Source organism: Camellia sinensis, chromosome 9, assembly GCF_055761805.1.
Source record: "Camellia sinensis isolate YWXY chromosome 9, ASM5576180v1, whole genome shotgun sequence".
Lineage (NCBI taxonomy): Eukaryota > Viridiplantae > Streptophyta > Magnoliopsida > Ericales > Theaceae > Camellia > Camellia sinensis.
Window position 1 is genome coordinate 82,009,490 of NC_138969.1, and position 25,188 is coordinate 82,034,677.

Consider the following 25,188-nt stretch of genomic DNA (forward strand, 5'->3'; position numbering starts at 1 on the left):
ACTTCAAATGTTGACCCTTATTTTTGGCGCTTCTATTGATTGAACACGGTTTAATAGACTGGTAAAAGCTGTTGCCAGGCCGCCATAACATACCAGGTCTCATCATGCACCAATTATAAATGTATGTTTTCTATTATCTTTTAAAAAACTCAACATTGTTAAATTCAATCCCAATAAAAAAAATGTATCAGGTGACATATATTATCCTGACATCTGATCTTTGCATCCTATACTTAAAATTTAGAATTAATTACAAATATACTTCATAAGTTTTGTTAAAATACGATCCGTTCCCTGTAATTTTGAAACTACATCCTATTTCTTGAAATTTTTAATTTCATAATAAATGATCTATTTTATTAATAAATCATCAAGTCAATTAATATTTTTTAATGATAGTAGAAATTTATTTCAATTAATAATTTAAGTAATTTTATCATTCTATAGGAGAGCAGTTAGCAATTTAATTTTTCAGTTAATTATGTTAAATAAAAATTCTAACAATGGGATATTTGTAATTTTCTAAACCATATGAGATAATTTATATTTTAAACAACCCTTAAAGGGTGTATTTGTAATTTACCCTAAATTTTATGGCAAATTAAAACACGTTATTTGAGATTTGTTTAAAATATAAATTGTTTCTTTTGGTTCTAAAAATTACATTTCGTCCATTCAAATTTTTTAAGTGCTCAAGAGCAACTCCAAGACATTAGAACTGCTATTGTTATAAAATAGCATGTAGTTCACTCTTTTCATTTTTAACGGTGAGTTATCAGAGTTGCTAAATTATACATTTTCTATATCTTCCGTCAAATTTGACACTAATTTTATCTATAATTAAAGTTGTCAGCATAATAATTTTGGAAGGTTGATGGTCGACCGGGGGGATGATCGAGTGGTCGACCAGTTGATGGAAGTTGTAAAAAGTGCTAAGCTGGAATTTTGAAGCCCTTTGGTCGTCCGGTTATGCTAAAACAGGGCAATTTCACCGTTGGAGCAACATTTGCTATTCTATAATTTTTATTGCATTATTCATTGCTAAATTATAGTTTTAACTATCCTTTTTACCAATTGACCGTTGGAGTCGCTCTAACAAATAACTCATTTTATTAATAAATTATTAAATCAATTAATAATTTTTAATGATGTCAGAAATATATTTCAATTAACAATTTTAATAATTTTTTTATTACATAAGAGAGTAGTTTGGAATTTTATTATGTTAATTCTATAAAATAAAAAAATTCTGATAAATGAGTATTTGTAATTTCTAAAATCACATGAGACAATCTGTATTTTAAACAAATATAAGAGATGTATTTATAATTTATCTTAAATTTATTAAGATTGTATTTACATCTTAAATTTATAAAGAAATATATATATATATATATATATATATAAACCAAAAAAATTACCTCTATTAGACTTACATTTTTTTTTTTTTTGGCTCATCACAAATTTTAATATCCAAATAAATTAGTATTGTGACTGGCATGTTGGGAATAAGCTCTTCTCCATACTTTTTTTATAACTTTTTTGTGGATTCCAATCCGGATTCACACTGATGATTCGAACCATATATCTATCGGTCTATCTACGAGAAAAATTAGTTTCATCAAAAAAATATACACATGGATAGATTGCATTTTATTTTATAAAATAAACGACAAATATAGTTGTAAACTTAAATCGTCCGTTTTATAAAATAAAATATAATTTGTTAGTGTAAGTTCGAATTGAGATTTACAAGAAAGATATGAAAAGGTACGGAGAAATGAGATATAGAGGAGGACTCTTTGCACATGTGCGTGGTGATCATGAATAAATTGGTAGCTCCCATCACATAAATGTACTCAATCAGGGCTTATTTGGTAATATCATAAATAAATATTTATTGACTTATTTGAGTTACATTACTTCTATATTTTTTTGTACATTTTTTTTTTATAATAAATAAAATATCAATTTATAAATCATGTCCAAAACAGCCCTTAAATTGAGTAAGATTACATCAACCTACTTTTTATAATATTTTCATACGGCCTAACATGTGATGATTTGGAGTCCATACTCATTGTAAGTGTTGAGAAATATTATAAAAGAAGTGTAGCTGCAAATGTATGAATAAAATTAGACTCCTCCCAAAAGGAGAGAAGGACAATAAAGATGACAATGAAGAATCAACTTTTACAAATCTTGCCATCTTATTGATATATGCTATATTGCAGATGGAGAGAGATTGTTCAGGGTTTAACTAAATTTTTTATGAATTTTCTAATTACGGCATGTATAACTTGCTTTTAACTGAATCGGAAAAAAAAAAATTAAAGTACGCATAAATTGACCCAAATATCTTTTACCATTGAAAAAAGAGAAAAGGAGATAGAAAAACTTGAAAGAAAGGAAACTTTTTTTTTACAGCATCTTTCAAGTCAATTCTTCAATTTTGATTCTGTCTCCCTCATATTATGGCAATTGACCGACTTGGGGTCCAGTCTCCTCTCCAAAAGTAATCCTCTCTCTCTCTCTCTCTCTCTCTCTCTCTCTCTCTCTCTCTCTTCTACAGCTCAAGTGCCCTGGTGTGAACCATGTATGCAGAGTGGTTGAGCCTGTCTCAGATTGGGTGAGCCTTCGACAGAGGATAATGGCTAAATAGTGTTATATAAATTAGAATAAATTACATTTTGCTCCCTTAAGTTTTATGATTTTTTTATTTTAATTTTTAAAATATTTTTTCCTTGACTCTTATGTATTTTTTTCAGTTTATTTTAAATTAATTTCTGCTAAATTTTGGACAAAAAATATCACGTTAAATACATTATATATAAAAATTTAGATAAATTATATTTTGCCTCTTAAAGTTTCATAATTTTTTTACTTTAATCCTTAAAGTATTTTTTTCACTTCAACTCTTAAAGTTTGTACTTTTTCTCAATTTACTTCCAAATTAAAAATTTAAGATTAATTACTTAGAAGTCCTATTGGTAAGGCAACCCACGTCCAGCTTTTGCAGGTGGATTAATTCGAGACCATTTAGGCCATGTTTGTTTGGATAGACTGGATTAAGTTAAATTAGTATTCTCATGACTAATTGTTTTAAGATTATAAATCCCTTTGGATTGTGTATTATATACTATGTTTGGATTGTGTTAGGATTATAAGGAGGGACTAATAGTCCAGACTTTGGCTTAGTCTTTCTATTTTTATCTCACCTCCCTCTGTGGGATTGAATAGTCCATCATATGTGGGATATCATATCCAGATGGATTGTTAGTCCGTATTTCAATTGTTTAACCAAATATCGGATTAATAATTTTATTAGACTATTAGTCCAATTACAAACTCATGTCCAACCAAACAAAACAAATATAGCCTTAGGGTAGTGGGTGACTGATTTTAGCAAGAAAATTGGGGTCACTACAAGTGTGGAGGCAGAATTGTGGACTTTGAGAGATGGCTTAAACCTTTGCAATGGAGCGGAACCTTGTTAATGTTGAGTGAGGTCAACTAATCATATTTATGGAGAAGTTAACAGTTGTATGGACATCCTTGCAAATCAAGGAAATAACCTTCCAGAAGGATTTTTTGTTTACCCGTTTTCTCCTGGTATTTCAGCACAAATGTTTGATGATCCTAGAGGGGTTGTGTACCCTCGAATGATGTATTCTCATACTTGTCTTTAGCTTTATATAATATCTCCCTTTTACCACCCAAAAAAAAAAAAAATGTTCCATTAAGTCCTCATTCCATTTTTTTTTAACTCATAAAGTCTTATTTTTAAAATATTTATGTATCTATAAGTGTTTTACCCTTATTAAAAGGCAAAAATAATTGGGAAGTGTCAATTTATTAACAAAAAATTATTAGGTGTTACAAGTGCACCACATGACAATGTTATCTACCAATCACCAAGTATTATGCATCATGCTTCAATGCAAAATTGTGAGTCCAACCTTTTTTACTAATCACAAACCTAACCATTCTTCAAGATATTTTTTGTTATTCAAGTGGTATAGCTGATGTGACATTTTACTTTTGTGTTTTTTTTTTTTTGGTTTTTTTTTTTTTTTTCAAACTTAAAATTTTCATAACTTTTATTATACACATTTATTTTTAATAAAATTTATATTTTTGGAGTCTACATAATGAGATCTATCAAACAAAATCAATATTGAATATAAAATTTTATAAAACTAAAATATTAGTTTTTTAGTTATACAAAACTAACAATTTCTCAATTTGCAAAATTATTCAGTAAAATTGAAAATTTTCTCAATTTTTTTCAAGTATTAACTGAGAATATTTTTAATTTTTGAGAAATTTCTCAATTTTTTTTTCAATTTTAAAACTAAGTCAGTTTGTCTAGTTTTAAACTAAGAATATTCTTAATTCTAAACTTGAAAAAAAATAAGAAAAAAAATTAGACCAATCAAATAACGTTAGTCAAATAAGCAAAGAGAACTTACTATTAAAAATGGTTTAAATTATAAATTCATAATAAAAATGTATATTTTTATTTTATATAATTTAATATTTAATATTTATCTTATTTGATAGATTTTGTCGTGCTGATTGTAGAAATATAAATTTTATTAAAAAATAAATGTATATTGTAAAAAAATTATGATGATTTGAAATTTTGAAAATCAAAATAAATGTCATGTTACCATACTTTCTTTTTATATAGTTATTGTATTCATATATTATCAATCCGTAATACTATATTACTATTAGATATTTTAATTTTCTAATATGTATCGCTTTAATAATATAGAAATATTTTACTAAGAAAAAATTGTGGAATTATATATTATTCTCCTATCAATTTATGTTTATATACATATATACAAATCTGTCACACAAACAAATAGGGATGGAAGCAAGGTGGTTGCGGCCATGAGACTTTCAATCTGCCATTTGTCTGCCAGATTGGCAGATTGGAGAAAATCAATCCGCATCCGTCCGCCAATCCAGCAGATGTGGATTTAGCGAATTGGCTAATGGATGCGAATCGGTTTGGCGGTTTAAAATTTTATAAATTTTCAATATAATTAAACTTGTGCACTTACTCAAATATATATATATATATATATTACAGTCAATGACTTAAAAAAGTATTACAATCACTGTATGCTTCATCCAAAGAAAGAAAGTTTGAAACTTTAGAATATTACAATCACTGCATGCCTCATTTACATATTACAATCACAACATGCCTCATTCACACAAAGTATTACAATCTGTGGTTCTTAAATATAAAAACAATTCAAACCACCAAAATCATGAACAGAGCAGTAGTAGAGATTGTATGTCTCTGTATTGTTACATTTATATGTGTTTTTGAAAATAAAAACCAACCAGCATATATCATCATTTTTATTTATTATTTTTACAGTTAGATTTAAAAATCAAAAAATATAGATAAATAATACATTTTATTTTTTTCAATTCAAAAAATATATTCAAGTTGAAAACTCTTTTTCAACAAAATATGTTTAATAGAATATTTAAACTCTCTTTCAATTGAAAACACAAACAGAATATCTAAACAAATTAAAACACAAAGTCTTACAAAGTACTAAGGATACTCGCGATTTGGCGATTCGGTTGCGGCCAAAGGAACCTCAAATTCGCCATCCGTCCAAAACTAGGCGGATTGAAAAAAAAATCGATTTGCAATCTTCCACTCGACATCACGCATCTGTCCAAAATGCGACAGATTGGTATATCCGCTGCTCACCCCTATAAACAAGTGTTCTTAATAAACACTTTCAATAACAAATCAAGACTTTGCAAAACGCCTCCATCACGATAATAATTTTATTTTTTTCCCTTCAAAAAAAAAATTACACTATTGAGGGAAAATAAAATTTTGAAATTCATAATAATATGATATCACCTTAAACTCTTACTCATCAAAATATTTTTATTACAATGAGTTATAATGGTGAGTAAGAAGAAAAACAAAAAGATGGTGAAACAAAAATTACAGAAGATTTATTGCAACATGCTCTCCAAGTAAAGTTAGACAAGCTGAAGTATGAATTGTCCTATCTATTGTGAAGTTCAAGAAAAACAATATACTTCATGCACAGATTTTAGTCAGATTACAAGGAACAACAAAATGATGCCCAAATATTATCGTAGCAACTCAATAATGTAGAAAGTAAGTACATCAAATAAAAAGTTTCGATTAATTTTTGTCATATGTTGATTACTAACAGATAGCATAATAAATTATGTAACTTGACTGTTTCATAACAGTGACCATGCAAACAGTTATAATCATTGATCTATAAACATCCTGAAACAATTATGAAATTCCTATATCGATTGAACTATTAAAATACAATATCATTCTATTTTCTTAAAAAAATTATTCAATATTTTCTACATAAATGAAAATATACTAATAAATAATATTATATTTTTCATCATGCAAGATATTTGGTGCACAGGAAATGAGAATCAACAATTCGTGATATATAAAAATATATTACACATTGATATTAATGCATTCTTACACCAATAATATGTAAATAATATGCAATAGTGGGTTCAATAAATTTGTATTATGAGATTAACTATTAAACAAAATTGTGTAATTGTGTAATGAATTTCATACCTTCAATTGTATTACAGGTACGGATTATGAAAAATTGAAGTGTGACGTTGATAGAAAAATATTTGTATAACACTATATATTTAAAGGACTTGTTTATTATTTATTATTTAAGATAAAATTGTGATCCCAACAATCTAATTATAAATTAATATTTATGTTTATAAAATTTCTCATTTATCATTTAAATTCTTCAACCGAGTATGTATTCATTTCTTTCTTAGTTGTATTTTGGATACAGATCAATTTACTTATACAAGTCTTCATATTTTGTATACATATCACATACTAATTTAAGAGACACATATAATTACAGTACTAATAAACAGTTGATAAAAATCACGTATAATTCTAATAGCCAAAAATGATTTGTACTCTGATAGACATGTTGGTGGATAAGCTTCCGTCCATACTATTTTTGTGGGTCTCAATCTGGATCTGCACTAATGATTTGAATCGTCTATATCGTAAACCCTGTAATAATGGTCCATCTATGCAAAAAAAAAAAAAAAAAAATCAGCTCCATCAAAAAACACATTTTATTTTATAAAATTAACGACAAATATAATTACAAATTTAAATCATTTATTTTATAAAATAAAATATGATTGGTTGGTGTAGATCCAAATTCAGGTCAAGAAGAAAGGTATGCAAAAGTATACAGAGATGAGGTATTGAGGGGAACTCTTTCCACCTATGGGTGGTGATCATGAATAAATTGATAGGTCCATCACACTTGTTCCCGTTTGTTTTGAGTTATAGGGAGGGGATTGGGATTCATAATGAGGTGAGATCTATGTGTTTGGTTTGTGTTTGTAGAGTAATTTTTGAGATAAAAAGTACGAAAACTTGTTTGGTTTGTCTTTTTTCAAAAATGGTTTTGGAAAATTGTTTTGGAGAGAGAGTTTTAAAAAAAGTGATTGATTTGATGTGTATGAGAGAGAGAGTGATTTTGAAAAGTAGGTAACCAAACAAAATTTTGAGATTTTTTTTGAAAAAATTTGTTTGGTTTGATTACTCTTAAAAATTTGTTTGTAGAGAATTTTTCCCAAAAATTTTTCTGAAAAACAAACCAAACAAGGCCGATGGAGAGGGGATTTGTAATCTCCTTTGGACTACGAATCCCCTTGGGGAGGGGATTAGAATAGGCCCGTGGGACTTAGTATTAGAAATTAGTCCGTCATACTATTTTTTATTTTTAATTTTTTTTTTACATGTTGGGCATTTTATTTATTTTTTTGAACATTAATGATTAATTTTTTGTATTTTTTGTTAAGTAAAAATCATTGTTTTCTTTTTTCTTGAAATTTTTTATTTTTTTTTTATTTTTTACATGTTGGGCATTTTTTTTTAACATTAATTTTTAATGTTTTTATATTTTTTTATTTGTTTTATTATTTTATATAAAAATAATTTAACAATCCCTACACTAACAACTATCATCAAAACAAACATAATTTTACTTAATGCCCTCACTATTAATCCTCTCACTATGAATCCCCTCCATTCTACCTCTGAAAACAAACGAGGCCTTAAATTGAATAAAATTACCGTCACACACTTACCTTTTTCACAATATTTTCATACCTCTTACTCATAACAAAAATAAGTCCCATGTGATGATGGCCTCGTTTGATAGAACTGTGAGAAAGTAATTATAAATTATAACTTAATAGATTATAACTTACAGCTGTGAACATAAGCTGGTAACGTGTTTGATACAACTGTGAGATTATGGATTTAAGCAGTAGAGTAGTGTTTGGTAAACAAGCTATAAAATAGCTTTTTGTTGTGTAATTGTCATTTTTGCCCTAATGAATATAAAAATTGTAATTCTTTTTCTTCGTATTTTCTTTCTCTTCTTTCTTTTTCTTTTTTTCTTCTCTTCTTTCTTTTTGTTAATTTTGTTTAATTTATTAATTCATTACAATTAATATCAATTAATATCCATGTATTTATATTAATATTGTAATGTCATTACATAATATTTTTCTTTATATTAATTTCAATTAGTTATTTAATAGAAGTTATAATATTCATTTTTTTATTTCATTTAATATGAGTTATTTCATTTTTTTTCTTCAATTTTAATTTTTTTTAAAAATTGTGATTCTGTTTTCATTAAATTTTTTTTCATTACAATTAATAATATAACAATTAGTATTAATTAGTATCAATTAATATAAAAAATAGAAACATTTGATAAAAATGTCATGGTTGCAACAAATTTTTTCCATTATAAATTAATTAGTATCAATTAATGGTAAAATTATTAATTAGTATCAATTAATATTAATAATCAACAATTGTTATTAATTAGTATCAATTAATAATTAATTTATTAATAAATAATACCAATATAAAAATTGCTGATTTTTTTAATTTATTAATTAGTGTCAATTAACATTAATAATTCAATTTTATTATATTTTTTAATTATAAAATAACAATTTTATAATAACAATTTGCTCCTCCTCTTCGTCCGTATGTCACCGGTGGCAAAACGACAACGGCGAAACACGATCCAAACGACGGTGAAATGACGGACCAGAGACAAACAATGGTGGTGAAACAACGACGGCGAAACAGATCGAGATGGCGATGGCAATGGTGATGGCGATGGCGATAGCGATGGTGATGGTTAGGGTTTCAGATTGAGGAGCTAAGTAGATCGAGGAGCAGATCGATGCTTGTGCGATTTCCAGTAGCGAAATAGATCGAGGAGCTATGGTTTCACCGCCTTTGGTTCATGCGAGACACAGAGTGAGAGAGAGAGGGGGGAAAAGAGAGAGGTCTGAGAGAGGATAAGAGAGAAAGCTCTGGTTCGCAGAAAATCGCTCAAAAATCGTCCGAAATCGCTAAACACCTTCGTGTAAGAGACAAAAATGAGTGTGTTTTGGTTTATATACATGGTACACTTGTAATAACTTGAAATTAGGAGGGGCATTTAAGTCATTCAACCCCCTCCCCCAGCTGCGCGCTTAAGTTGAAATCTTAAGCACCCTCTGACCAGCTTTTGAGATAAGCTGAAAAATAGCTTGATTTAAACTATAATCTGGTTAACTTAAATTGCACCAAATACAATATTTTAACTTAAATTAAGTTAAAAGTTGAAATAAGCAACCCTACCAAACACCCATGATGTAAAGATTAAATTGGGTGAAATAAATTGTAAGTGTTCGCTAGAAAATGTTGTAAAAAAATATATAGCAATAAATGTGTGAACAAAATTAGAGAGAGATGGACCATAAAGATGAGGATGAAGAATCAACTTTTGCAAGTCTTGTCACTTATTGATAACAAAAATGTTAGGGTCCTAAAACTTACTCAAAATAGGTGTGTTGTAAAGATTAAATTAATTAAGTGTAAAATTTGTAAGTGAAATAAATTTACATCATTAATTCTTATTTTTAGATAAATTCTAAATAAATAATTTTGGGTTAGTAATCTTGCTGTATTGATAAACGCTGTATGCAGAGGAGAAACTTCAAAGAAAGGAAACTTCTATTCAAAGCATCTTCCAAGCAAATTCTTCAATTTTGATTCTCTCTCCCTCTCATATTATAGCAATTGACCGACTTGGGGGGTCCAATCTCCTCTCTCTCATAATTATGGCAATTGAATTGACTGACCGACTGACTTGGGGGGGTCAGACCCAAGTAAACTTATTCACACATCCTATGCAACTGTAGCTGTTCAAAGACCATGATGTGAATTTGAACCTTACATTTTATTTTATGTTCACATTTTTCTATCTTCATAACTTTTCTCAAACTCGTATATAAAGACACCAAACCAAAGTACTGATCACTAAACACATAGTAAAGTATACATACAACCCTTGAGAGCTCTAAAACCTCCTTTTTTTGGTTAGAGAGAGAGAGAGAGCCAAAGATGGATGAGAATAAGAAACAAAAGCTGCAAACTACTACTAGTAGTCAGTTCAACAAGCACCATCAATTCCTTAAGATGACTTTGAAGTTTCTTGTTTGTGTCTCTCTTTTATCAATCCTACTTTCTTACTCCTCAACCTTGTCTCACCTCTTCTACTACTTCAAATTTCACTTCTCGACTTTAATTTTCCCACTTTTTAGCCAGACTTTTGAGAGAAAGTATATGTTCCTTATTTGCAACGGAATCATTGCTTTTCTCGCCAAAAACTTGAGCTTTGCTAGCTCTTCTTATGAAGATGGTGTGAAGCCATTGTACACAACCGAAGCACAACTCCAACATAAGGAAGCAGCCATGGAAAGTACTCTAGGGACTCTGGAGAAGATAGAAAAACAAGAAAATGAGTCTATGGATATAAAGGTACATGGAAGAGAAAGTCAAGATATGATCACTGAAACTGAAGATGATGAAGAACAAGAAGCAAGTGGGTCATTGATTCCACAATTAAATATGAGTTCAGAAGAACTAAACAGAACATTTGATGAATTCATAAGGAAGATGAAGGAAGAAATCAGGATTGATGCTCTAAGACAACCAATTGCTGTGTAATGTGTGTTCTGAACGATGAATGATCTTCATGGATTCAGTCTTTTTTTTAGGCATGGCATCATTATGTGTTTTTTTCATGATCACTGTAATTTCATGATTACTTGTTAAACCTTTTTTTTCCATAAGAATAGAAGATTACTGGATATTAATTTTGATCTTGTAATATACAGAAATTTCAAACTGCTACACAGAATATAGGGATTTATCTGGAATTGCAGCACAGGTTCTTATTAGCTCACTGTTGTTGAGTTCAAGGTCAAGCACAAATATTCCTGGAGCAAAACAACATTCTGACTATAATAGACATTTGAGGGACACTGAATTAGAGGAAGATACAAAAATTTAATTATACTTTCACAATGATGGCAATTCAAAAACTCACATGATTTTTTAGAGTAATTACCAAGATTTCTGATCATTACCTGCAAAACCATGTTAGAGAAGAAAAAAATCATTTAATTATTCTACTATTTAATGATTTTTAGTTTTTTTAATTATTTTATTATTTTAATCAAGCAGCTAAACTCATTTAGCATAACCTATGACTATAAGACAGGTAAAAGGCACCAAATGACTCTTAAAAAAAAAAAAAGATACCGGTTCATCTCTTAAAAAAAGATACCGGTTCATCTCTAAATGATTGAGGTAATTATAGAACATCATTCACAGTTTGATGCAGGGGTCCTACATCTCCCAACCCAAAAATGTAGTTCAAGAAATACAAGATTTGAGGGCAAACAAACAGAAAGAAATAAAAGAAAATAAACAAATAAAAGATCTGAGTACATGATGTTTTTGTGACAATAATGCAACAAGGGTTTTCCTTTTGTCATCTATAACATAGTACTGTGCCAGACACTGACCATTTATCAGTGAGAATATAAAATTATGTGGTTAGAAATGAGGCTCTCCTTGTCATTAATCTATCATTAGGTCTGGGAACCAGACTTGTACACCTAGATTTTTCAGGATGCGTGGTTGTTTGATGGAGATTAAATTTGTATAGTGTGGAGTCTTAAATTTGAATTATAAGATGATAATTTTAGATAATTTCTGAGTAATTAAATCTGGATTCGTAGTATTGTTATTAATCTATATTGCTTCATTTAAATAATAATTTAATAGATATCATGAAAGGGGTTCTCTACACGAGAGGGACCCTCTTCAGAATGCGATTCAAAATGAATAATAGTCACTCCTATCCAATGAAGTATCAACAATTCAAAATGAGTGTCTATGGGACACTGACACCCCAGGGACACTTATTCACGTGTCGGACATGTCACTTGGCATGTCAATTTTTAAAATTTTCTTTTCCAAGACATGCTTCAAGACACCTTCACAAGCTTCTTTGTTATAATTTTAGCAAGGTGATTTGAGATCAAAGTAAAATATATAAACAAAGAGGAAAGAAAATGAAAAAAAAAGAAATAAAAATACACCCACATATACATTGATATCTCTTATATTTTTTTGCCCTAAATTTATATTCATATACAAAGAAAATAAAAATATGCTGGAAATTGTGTTCATGCATATAATATGATAGTGGTGTTGGTGGTAGATAGTGGCATGTATAGAATATGATAGTGGTGTTGGTGGTAGATAGTGGTATGTATAGAATATGATAGTGGTGTTGGTTGTAGATAGTGGCATGTATAGAATATGATAGTGGTGTTGGTGGTAGATAGTGACATGTATATAATATGATAGTGGTAGATAGTGGTAATATATAATATGTAAGTGGCATATAATGGGTTATGATGATGTTTGTAATATCTCCTATATAAGGAGTGTCATTTGGTCTTGTAAGATAAGAAGTTTTGAATATAACAGAAATATATTCCTTCTTCCTCATATTTTCGGAGTTCTTCTTCTTCATATTTTCTAAGTTGGTATCAGAGCAACAAAAAACACAGCAGCCCTAAAACCGTCATAGCCATGTCGGAAGTCACGTCCGGAACCACTTCAACCCATTATTCCTCAGATGAAATCGCTTCCTAGTATAAACCTGAAGCTCAGGATTTAGATCATTTTGTAGTACTTCTCCCCCTAAACAAGAATCTTCTTGACTAGGCACCATAGAACTTGGTTCTCCTAAGTGATCATTATCAGACATATGTGGTTTTTGTGTAGGATAAATGACATTGGGGAGCGGAATAGAAATATTCCAAAAACGGTCTTCTACTCCACTTGTCTCCCCCTGAAGAGAAGTGTTGGGGAAATAGGATTTTGTTTCCACAAATGACACATCCATACTCACATGAAATTTCTTGTTTTGAGGATCGAAGCACTTATACCCTTTTTTGTTTGAGGAATAACCCAAAAAAACACATTTTATAGCACGGGGGTCAAGTTTTGAACGAAATTGACTGGGAACATGAACATAGGCAGTACATCCAAAAACTTTGGCGGGTAAATCAGAAAACAACCTCGTGTCAGGAAAAAAAGTTTTGAGACAATCAAAAGGTGTTTTGTATGTTAACACCTTTGTAGGCATCCTGTTTATCAAATAAGAGGCTGTTAAAATTGCTTCACCCCATAAATATTTAGGAACATGCATGTAAAACATTATAGCACGTGCTACTTCAAGCAGATGTTTATTTTTTCGTTCTGCAATGCCATTTTGATGAGGGGTATCCCGACATGTAGATTGATGAAAAATTCCTTTTTTTTCCAAAAACTCACCCAACTGCTCATTGAAATATTCTGTTCCATTATCAGAATGTAAAATACCAATTTTGGTTTGAAATTGGTTTTCAATCATATTGTAAAAATTTGTGAATAAATTTTTCACGTCAGATTTTTTATTCATTAAATAAATCCAACATAAGCGGGTATGGTCATCAATAAATGTAACAAACCATCTTTTACCAGAAAGAGTAGTGATTTTAGAAGGGCCCCAAACATCACTATGAATCAAATAAAAAGGTTTTGAAGCCTGGTAAGGTTTTGGCAAATAAGTAGAGCGATGAAATTTTGCAAAAATGCAACTTTCACAATGAAAAGAAGAACAATCAATCCCTTTAAATAATTCTGGAAATAAATGTTTCAGATAAAGAAAACTAGGATGTCCTAGCCTATAGTGCCATAGCATTATTTTTTCTTGAACAGAGATTGAACTGGTACTATTAAAGCTCTGAGCTTTTTTATTACTAACAGGTATTTCATCAAAGTAGTAAAGACCTTCAAGCATCCTAGCACGCCCAATCATCATCCCCGAGTTCTGGTCCTGAAATTCACAATGGGATTCAAAAAATGTAACACGACAATTAGAATCCTTAGATAGTTTACTGACAGACAAAAGGTTACAGGCTAAGTTGGGGACGTGAAGAACAGCATTGAGATTAATTTTCTCAGTTAGTTTAATAAATCCTTTTCCTGCAATAGGTGAAAAACTACCATCGGCTATTCTGATTTTGTCATGACCAGAACAAGGGAAATAGGTACTAAATAAATGGGAAAAACTAGTCATGTGATCGGAGGCACCGGAATCTATGATCCACGGAGAGAAGTTTAGGCAAGAGAAGGCTTTAGGATTTCTACCTGTTTGTGCCAACAAAACACTAGGAGTACCGGTTGAGGAGTTGGATTTTATCAGCTTTAAGAGTTGATCAATCTGCTCTTTGTTGAAGGGACCTGAATCGGCTTCATTAGCGGTAGGAAAGCCACGATTCTTCTCTCCTTGTTTGCTGCTTTTCCAGTTGATAGGTTTGCCATGAATCTTCCAACACGTTTCGCGTGTATGGCGAGGCTTGTTGCAAAAATCACACCAGACCCGTGGCTTATCATCAAACCTGCGCTGGTAATTTGCAGCCTTGTTGGCCGCAGCATCGCTAATTAAAGCAGAAATTTCAATTGATTCACCATTACCTTTTTTCTTAAGCATGACGCTCCTTCGGCTCTCTTCCCTTCTGACTTCGGCAAATACTTCGCCAATGGATGGGAGAGGAGGTCTGCCAATAACTCTTCCTCGCACTTCATCGAACTCAATGTTGAGGCCGGCAAGAAACTTGTAAATACGGCTGTCTTCCACAGTTTTCTTGTGGTGGTTGCAGTCGTCAACCGATTTCCATTCGTATGTGTTGAAGATGTCAAGATCCTGCCACAACCTTTTCAACGAATTGAAATATTTGGTGACGGAATCATCTCCTTGACGAATCTCTCCCAACTTCAAAGTTAATTCGAAAACTTGAGATTGATTTCCTAGGTCAGAATACATCTGACTAACATTATCCCACAATTCTTGTGCAGTAGTATAGCACATGTAATTAGAGCTTATATCCTCCTCCATGGAATTGACCAACCATGTCATAACCATGGAGTTTTCAGCGTCCCAATTGTCGAACAGCGGATCATTAACAGCAGGAGCCTTCTTGTCACCAGTGATGTAACCGATCTTTCCTTGCCCACGGATATACATCCGGACAGATTGTGACCAGCGGAGAAAATTATCACCATTTAGGCGGATGGTGGTGATTTGGACAGAGTGAGAGTTGTTGCCCATGGAATCTGTGAAGTAATGTGGATTAAAAGAATTCTTGAAGAATTAAAGCTTTCTCACCCGACACCTATGAAGGTCTATTGTGACAACAAAGCAGCTATATCTATAGCTCATAATCCAGTTCTACATGATCGCACAAAACATATAGAAGTGGATAAACATTTCATCAAGGAGAAAATCAATGCTGGCATAATCTGTATGACCTACCTTCCAACAGGTGAACAATTAGCTGATGTGCTAACGAAGGGACTACACAAGAAGCAATTTGATAAGCTGACTAGCAAGCTGGCTATGGAAGATATCTTCAAACCAGCTTGAGGGGGAGTGCTGGAAATTGTGTTCATGCATATAATATGATAGTGGTGTTGGTGGTAGATAGTGGCATGTATAGAATATGATAGTGGTGTTGGTGGTAGATAGTGGTATGTATAGAATATGATAGTGGTGTTGGTTGTAGATAGTGGCATGTATAGAATATGATAGTGGTGTTGGTGGTAGATAGTGACATGTATATAATATGATAGTGGTAGATAGTGGTAATATATAATATGTAAGTGGCATATAATGGGTTATGATGATGTTTGTAATATCTCCTATATAAGGAGTGTCATTTGGTCTTGTAAGATAAGAAGTTTTGAATATAACAGAAATATATTCCTTCTTCCTCATATTTTCGGAGTTCTTCTTCTTCATATTTTCTAAGTAAATATATAAAATATTTTTGTTGTCGTATCTCTATCATGTCCGTATCTTATTTTTTTCAAAATCGATGTGTTCCATCATGTCCATACCTGTGTCCGTGCTTCTATGTCTAAAATTATTACCAGCAACTGCAAGTACAATTCTGAAATTGAGATGCAGGAGGGCCTCAGGGAGTGATTGACGATAGGCCTTGTGAGTTTGAGAAAGCCAGTTCTCTATCTGTCTGCAAGTGGAAACGGGGTAGTCAAGCCAAGCTTGTCAATAATTGTTGTATAAAACAGTTAAAACATTCACTGACTAAAAAACAGCTTGAGTTAAAGAGATTGTGATAGTTTTAAACAAGTAGAATTTTTCTACCTTCATTTCTTTTTTTTGCTGTTGAGGCGCGCAAATAATGGGTCTTCGTCATCCAACTTGAGGATCATTTGCATTCAGAGCATCAATAATTCATAGATCAGTTGAATGGAGATATTAACCATGTCTGAATCTTGTGTGCCAAATAACCTGTAAGTTTGCACAATGGATCAAACCAGAAATGCATGATGCTTTACTCCTATGGTTGAGATGAGAAACTAAACATTATAACCAGCCAAAAAAAAAAAAAAATACTCACCTCATATATCTCTTCTTTTCTGAAAAATAGTAAAAAAAAACAGAGAGAGAAGATGCAAACAACAATTATATTCCATTCTAGACCTTGTGTCTGAGAGTATACCTCCCACAGAATCACAACAGCAAATTTGAATCTCATGCCACTGAAACTTTTATTAGCAATCATCCTCATGAATGATAACTAGGAAAATGAAGGGAAATTGCTTGAAGATGCTATAGGGGTGAGGGAGAGGCCATTTTTGATCATTTTCTTCTCTTTCCTTGTTCTTTACTAGATCCAATTGGAGTTTTGATGATCAACTATTTCAGGGGCCCTAGGAAATGTCATTAATTAATTTTTTTTTAAATCTAAATATTCATATGATATAAGCTCACGCAGGGGGGGAAAATCAAGGATTGAAAATTGCGAGATTTCAGCTACTGGTTTGAAACAAATGAGAATTCCTTGGAATAATTTGGCTGCGCAAATCACTATAATTCATAATCAAAAGATGAATAATAATCAGAATGCTTCCACTTTCATTCCATGTATTATCCTTCACATGTCTGTTTGAACATTATAAATATCATTTTCATCAAATTGCACCAGAGATGTATTTGACATTACCAATATTTTTGAAATTTAAATGTGTGACGTGACTACAATAAAATTAAAATTAATTAGGATAAATTACACTGACCACTCCTAAGATTTAAAAAAAAAAAATTACAATAATTACACTGACTCCTCTTTTAGTAAGGCAAAGCTACAGAAACTAATGTAGATACTTTGTAGACATAGGTATAAATAATGGTAAAATATACATATTAATGCAAAACATATGATTGTATAATTTTTCAATCCATATCACTAGCGAATTATTGATGAAAAGAGGGCTAAGTGTGATATGAATAAAAACTTTAAGGGAGCCCAATGTAATTATGCCAAACTTATGGAGCTCAATATATTTTTTCAGACTCAAGGGAGGCTAGTGTAATTTACCAATTAATTAACACCACAGAAAGTAGAAAATAAAATATTAGGACTTGAGTCTTGACCCTATAACAAGATTGAGGCACTTCATGCAAGGAAAATGCAACATTCTAGCAGTTAGGAACCAATTATCTCCAGATAAAGCTTGACTGCAAGTCTGCAAATGTCATAACTTCAAATATTGTAGTAGTAGTAGTAGTAGTAGTAGTAGTATTTGTAGTTAAAAATATACAAAATCTTACCTCATGTGACCATTAATAGAATTTCCATCAGAAAGCTTATACAGCCTCAAAAGAGCATGGTTTAGATCCACTGAAAAGGAAACTAAAACTTCTCATAGAACTGGTCCAGGAAACGAGCAAATAGCTCAATGTAAAGAAGCATGGACACCATGGTTATGCAGCATGATTCAATTTAACTTTTCACCTATTTAAGTTGAAACATACAAATAATCTGTACTGGTCTGAATTCACTACTTAAAAAAGTCTTTTACATGAAAAGAAAATGAAAAGCATTGAAGAACAGATGAATGCAGAAGCCAAAATCCAGAATCCAAGTTGATAATTGCTACACCTTTCGAATGAAGTAAGCTGGTAAAAATGCACTATTTACAGTAAGGGAAAATATACATTAAAAAGACCTCTTCATTCTTCAAAAGCTCAGCTAATTACATTCTATAGAATACACAATCTTAGAAAATTTATTTTATTTTCCTCGACCATATCCTTCGGAACCTTCGGTAACAATTCATCTTGAAGACGTGTTGGTGACCAAATGAAGATCAGTATTCTAAAATGTACCCGTTGATTAGCCCAATATCTAAAACTAGTCTCTGTTTTATAAAAATTTCTATGCTGTGAATTCCTACTCATTTTGGCCCTTTCATCACAATTGTTCTACAAATTAAACAGTGGGTGAAAGAGTCAAATCCATAGCAACTCCATCAGTAGTTGGCATATTTCTCACCTCACTAATGAGCCTTGTAAGTTCTTTTGTGAGTTCTCGATGAACATAATCAGAACGCTCCTTTGTGATTGATGATTCTGTGAACAGAGTTCCAGTAAGGGTATAAAATTCTTGAAACCATTCATCATTGCCATTCTGATTATTCTGATCATCACAAGGAACAAGTGACTTCTCTTGCCGCCACCGACTTGGAAAATACTTCTCAGGAAGTTGAAAGTAGTTTTTCATTAAAAGTACACGAAGAGCGTGTCTGCATAAGATTCCCGAGGACTCAAATTCCTTGCAGGAACAGTGAATTTGTTCGTCTTCTGGTATCCATATAACAAGACGCTCTCCGTCGATCTTCTTGAAGTGGTGTACAATGTGTGATCCATTAGTCATTTCAGAAGTAGCATATTGCATAGCCAGCACCAATTCATGCTGCAATGCATTGAAAGCGAAAGGAGTAAGAATAGTCCGTGCATGCTCTTCAATGGGTAAGCATGTTCTGAAATGCATATACTGCATCTCTTCACGTGTCTGAATTTTAAGAGACGAGGAAATCCCAACCTGTAAAAGATTCCACACAAAAATAATGATTAATACAGATCAAGTATCAGAAAAAATAAAAAATAAAAAATACTAACTAACTAGATTGGAATTTATATAAACAATACCTGCTCCAAAAAACTACGCAAACATGTTTGTGCACTAAAGACCCCTTTCAAGAAAGCATCTACTGACTTAGAATATTCTGTTGTTTCCATTCTCGCTAGAAAGCAACCTTTTTTGTACGGTAATGCCCAAGATGTCCGGAAGGAAAAGAGTAGTGCAATGTGTTTGTCTGAACTAAGTCCATATTGACCAACCATCTGATTCCATCGAAATTCAAAATCCTCAGTGCTGTCCAGATGATATAGCACATCAAACTCAGATCTAAATTCTGTATATCTGGGTCCAAGTGGGAGAGAGAACCAACAGGATAGTTTGGGCAGAATGTAGCAAATAGAAATAACATGCTTAGTATTTGGTAGTTCACTTCTTATAGCATCTCTAAGCCCAGGGTCCAGATCGGTTAGAATTGTCTGCGGACATCTTCCTTTCATAAAATGTACAAAAGTCTGTGTCAAGTAAAAATAAAAATAAAAATCATGAGCTTGGCAGGAGCGAATATCAAAACATATGTAAAACCAAGAAGAGAATTTGGTTAGTAACCTGCAAAGCCCATGCAAAAGAACGCACTGTTTCATCTTGCAACAGAGCACAACCAAAGAAGATAGTTTTACCATGGTTGTCAATGCCAAGCCATGCTCCAAAAAGCATGCCATAGGTGATTGAACAATATGTTGTGTCAAAATAAACTACATCACCAAACATGGTGTATGCATGAATCGAGTCCCCAAATGACCAAGCAATATTCTCAACCTTTTCATTCTCATCCACGGTAACATCATAAACAAAATAAGGATCCCCTTCTTTTGTGGCCCTACACACCTCAAGAAGCTCTAACGTATCGTTTTCTCTTTTCTCAGTCAATAAAACTTCATTCTCTTGAACCACTTTCTTACGATTTTGAACAAAATTTCTAACATCCCTTTCCATAAATGGCAATTGTCCTCCTTGGATTCCCTTTTCTAACTCCAGCACTTTAACTATACGATGAATTGGAAACCCAGCTTTGGAAAGCAAGAGTATTCGCTCTTGATCAGCTTCCTGAATTTTACGGTATGCCGGAAGAAGACGCACTTGATCATCTTCCAATAATTCATGATTATGCACATTACTAAATTGTACGACAAACCATTGAGAGACCCCATCGACAACCTCTTTTGACAAGTACATTTTTGCATCACAACCACACCGAACTGATTTCCGATCCCTATGGTTCTCCCCTGTAGGTTTTTTTCTTGCTGGAGCAAAACCAGATCGATAACATACAAAATCCCTTTTATAAACACCCAATTGTGGGCTCAACCTCGAGCGCTCTTTCCTAATTGAAAACCCATTCTTCCTAGCAAAATTGCCGTAGTACTCAAACGCATCCTCATCACTTTTAAACACCATTCCTACATAAGGTGAAACCATTGCTTCAATTGAGAAATTATCATTTTTTACCAACTTGGAAACTACTGATGCGTCTTCAGCATCTCCCTCATATGTTACAAAACATTTCCAATCCCCACATGGGCATTGCTGCCGATGCATCCATATACTTTTCGACGGCATCGAAACCATTACGACCACTTAATTGAAGTGCATATATATACACAGATGTAATTATATGTGCCCAATACAATTCATTCAAATCCTTGAGTGACCCAAAAGCTGGCAGGAGACAACCCTATAATGGGAAAAAAAAATACATAAATGCATACAGAAATAACATTGAAATGGGTTTTTTCCCAGTTCATTATGCCTACATAATTGTATGTGCCCAATATAATTCATTCAAATCCTGGAGTAACCCAAAAACTGGAAGTGGTCAACCCTATAATGGAAAAATAAATAAATAAAAATAACACATAAATACATACAAAAAGAACACTAAAATGGTTTTTTTTTTTTTTTTTCCAGTTCATATGATCACAAAGTAACCAGATTTCTATGATTAATTCCCTGAATTAACATTTTGGGGTTTAATTTGCAAATATGTATACAGTGTATACAAAGGCGTGTGGAAAGAACAAGAGTAATTAAGCTAGTGAGAGAAACTTAGCGGGAATTCTGAGAGATTAACGTACCAGTGAAGGACGGGGAGGGAGAGAGAGAGAGAGAGAGAGAAGAGAAGTGCTAAAACCCTAATTCCAATTTTCTTTATCTTTCCTCTTCTACAGTTCTAAGTGCCCTGGAGTGAACCATGTGAGAATATAGTGTTATATAAAGTAGAATAAATTACAGTTTCCTCCCCTAAATTTTAGGGAAAATATAGAATATTTCCGGAATACTACGTATTCATATTTCTTAATCAATCATCATTCAATATATCCCATCATAATCTCCAATCACCCAACACAATACCCCACCTACTCACTTTCTCTACCAATTACAATGTTATGGAATATCACGTGTCTATATTCGGAAATTACTAAATAATTACCCTAAATTTTAGGAAAATTTTATGATGCACACCTTTTTTAGGATGTGTATCATTTGCATATTTGGTCACCACCTTGAGTTAATATTACGATTTATTATATTGTTAGTCATGATAAAATTTTCATTATGTTTCAAGAGTTGTTCAATTATATTTCATATGATGTTTAGTTATAACTCAATTTTTTATTTTTATTTTTTTGGTTATGACTCTTATAATATTGAGTTATATTATTTGTGATAATCAAACTCACAAATAACATAACCTGCATATAGTACATACCCTAATATTTTCCTAAATTTATAGTTTTTTATTTAAATTTTTTGAATGTTTTTTACTTTGACTCTTTTTAATATGAGAAATTTATTTATAAATCTCATTTGGAGGACTTATAATTTAATAAGTCCACAAAGTAATCTTGTGTTCCACCTAATCTTATACATTTGAACTTTTATTCCAATAAGTCATTTTTTCCAAATTAGAATTATTATGTGAACTATTTATCCTTATAAGTCTTTAATATATATATAAATTTTACCATAGAGGTAAGAGAGAGAAAATTATTATTGAATATATTTTATTTATGATATATATAAAATATTATATATAAACATTGAAGATTATTATGTTTGAGGGATTCACTTAATCAAAAATCCTTCTTCATCATTATTTTACAATTAAAGTCCAGCCATGAAAAAACATTTGCAAGAGAATGTTAGTTGTACATATAGACCAATGATAGAGATGATGATGGATTCACAATAGAGATGATGATAAATCATCAATGAACAATCATTTTTTTGCCATTGTTATACATAAACTGTAGCCTCTTTGTCAGTTTGTGTAGTCACCGATATTGTATAGTTTATTCGCCGGTATTATACTGACGTTAATTATATATAGATTTTTTTAAAAAGGTGCGTCAATTTATATGAACTATTTGATGATCTTTTATATATTGTTTGATGATTTGTTGTGCATTTGGTTGCTACCATACTTCTTGGTTAAACAATCATTTTTATTGCCATTAAATAATTAAAATAGTCGATTTTTACCCATTTTTCTAATTTTGTTTTGTGTTTTCACATTGCAATATGAATATTCTCATTGGTATGAGTTTAGTTTTTTTTTTTTTTTTTAATTTTTAAAGCTAATTATATGTTAATTATAAACTATGAATATTCCCAATGTATTTTGGTATGAATTTTGTTTTTTAGAAGGTTAGTTATATGTTTATTGTTTTTGTTACTCTACTTGTTGCTTGAACAATCATTTTTGTTACCATTGGACCATCAAAATAGTCGATTTTCACTTTTGTTTTATGTTTTAATGTTGCAGTGTAATTGTTCAAACTGATATGAGTTTAGTTTTTTAAGGGTAGTTATATGTTAATTGTAAACTGTGAATATTCAATTGTGCTAGGAAGCTCGAATTTGAGCCCCCTGAATCCCCCTAATTCAAAAAACGACGTCATTTTTGAATTTTTTTTTTTTTTTTCAGAAGAAGGAAGAAGAGGGGTGAGGAAGAAGAAGGAAGAGGACTGGAGGGGGCCCAACAAATCGGGCTGGAGGCGGGGGCTGCAAGGCAGAGGCAGAGGCAGAGGCGGAGGCGACGACGGGGCTGCGACGATCTGCGACGACGAGGCGACGAGCTGCGACGGCGGCGACGAGGTGACGAGTTGCGACGGCGGGCGACGATCAGGCGACGGCGGGCGACGATCCTCCTCCATCTCTCTCTCTTTCTTCTGCATTTCGGGCTATTCGGGTGGGAAATTTCGAGGGAAAAAACATTTTCCATTTTTTTATATGAGTTTTATTTTTTTGAAAGTTTGTTTATATTTGTTGTTTATTATGAGCATTCACATTGTACTTTTGTATACGTTTTGTTTTTTTGAAGGTTAGTTGTATATTAGTAGTCATACTAGCCCAAACAATAATGTGTAATTTGGTTAGAAACATAGTGTGTACATAGAGATGTAAATGTTTACATTAATTCAGTAATACAAATAGGTAATTGTATCAAATGTTAATGTTCACACACTCGTGCAATATTGAGTGTGTGTATGGTTCCATAAGTAGATGTTATTTATCAGTATGCATTTTTAATGTGAAAGTTTACATTAACATTTAGTGAGAGATTTTCAAAAAGTAGACGATTTAGGATTTTGAGAATGTGAGAAATTTTTTCTGTAAAATAAGAGAGAGTTTTTTTTTCCCTTACAATAAAGAAGAAATTTTCTCCATAGAATAAGGAAGAGATTTTCTCACTGGAATGAAGAGATTCTCCCTAAAATGGTGAGAGATTCTCTTTGTAAAATAAGGAAAGAATTTCTCCATGGAATAAGGAATAATTATTATTTTTTATTGTGTATTAATTTCAAAATAGAAATAAATGCAGAAAGTTAGAATGGCGATTTGGTCATATTACACCAAATAGGACCTAATGAAATAAAAAAGAATATAAGTTAGTTGGAACAAAAGTCTTAAGAAAGAGATTTACTTAAAAAGCTCCCTCTTAATATTTCTATTTTTTCAATTTATTTCAAAATTTATTTTTGTTAAATTGTAGATAAAAACTGTCGCATTGACAACTACATGATATAAGAAATACATTATATAAGAAATTTAGATAAATTATATTTTGCCTCCTAAAGTTTCGCGATTTTTTCACTTTGACCTTTAAAATATATATTTTTTTCATTTTGGCTCTACTTTTTCTTAATTTACTCTCCACATAAATTTGTCAAACTTCAAAATTATTGTTATCTTTTTAAAACCAATTAAGCTTAACCTAGTTGGTCACATGACTCTCCTAAGGGTTCAGTCCTAAAGAGAGGTCATAGGTTCAAGTGGTAAGAATTTGATACTTTACAGGGTGTGGAGGTTAACACTTAACGAAATTTTATGAATATGTCAGTTGAAACAAAAAAAAATTGGTATAAAAATAGCATGAGAGATGTCGGATGCTGACTTTGTATATAATAAAGGAGAAGTTTTAAGACTTACAATTTTATGTTCATAAATTTATCCACAATACTGTGATAAGGAAATTGAGTTTTATACCTATCCTATCATATCATATCATTATGATTAAATTATGATATTATTATCCTTTTTGAATATCTCAAACATTTTTCATAATAGATTATATGATATAATGTTGACTTTTTTCTTTTTAATTTTTTTCCTCGATTTCATGTAATGTAATGTATAATAATTTTTGGATTGTTG

General features: G+C 31.4%; 2 protein-coding genes across 6 annotated transcripts; one reads left to right on the forward strand and one right to left on the reverse strand.

Moving 5' to 3' along the window:
- Positions 1–10,522: 10,522 nt before the first annotated feature.
- LOC114278580 (uncharacterized) lies at positions 10,523–11,128 on the forward strand. Its single transcript, XM_028220657.2, has one exon. It carries the CDS (start codon positions 10,523–10,525, stop codon positions 11,126–11,128), a length of 606 nt encoding a protein of 201 aa, XP_028076458.2.
- A 168-nt stretch (positions 11,129–11,296) lies between these two features.
- Positions 11,297–21,753, reverse strand: LOC114278609 (putative protein FAR1-RELATED SEQUENCE 10). 5 transcript variants are annotated; one of them, XM_082887177.1, is made up of 8 exons: positions 21,606–21,753; positions 20,080–21,205; positions 19,542–19,985; positions 18,886–19,434; positions 16,692–16,838; positions 16,424–16,557; positions 11,511–11,550; positions 11,297–11,400 (listed from the first exon to the last, which is right to left on the reverse strand). In XM_082887177.1, the coding sequence occupies exons 2-5, from the start codon at positions 21,097–21,099 to the stop codon at positions 16,806–16,808; spliced, it is 2,046 nt and encodes a 681-aa protein (XP_082743303.1). In that variant the 5' UTR covers positions 21,100–21,205; positions 21,606–21,753; the 3' UTR covers positions 11,297–11,400; positions 11,511–11,550; positions 16,424–16,557; positions 16,692–16,805. The 5 variants fall into 5 exon arrangements, with proteins under 5 accessions (XP_082743303.1, XP_028076484.1, XP_028076486.1 ...); XM_028220683.2 differs by having other exon boundaries at positions 11,297–11,550; XM_028220685.2 differs by lacking the exons at positions 11,297–11,400; positions 11,511–11,550; positions 16,424–16,557 and adding an exon at positions 18,162–18,231 and having other exon boundaries at positions 16,697–16,838.
- Positions 21,754–25,188: the final 3,435 nt, after the last annotated feature.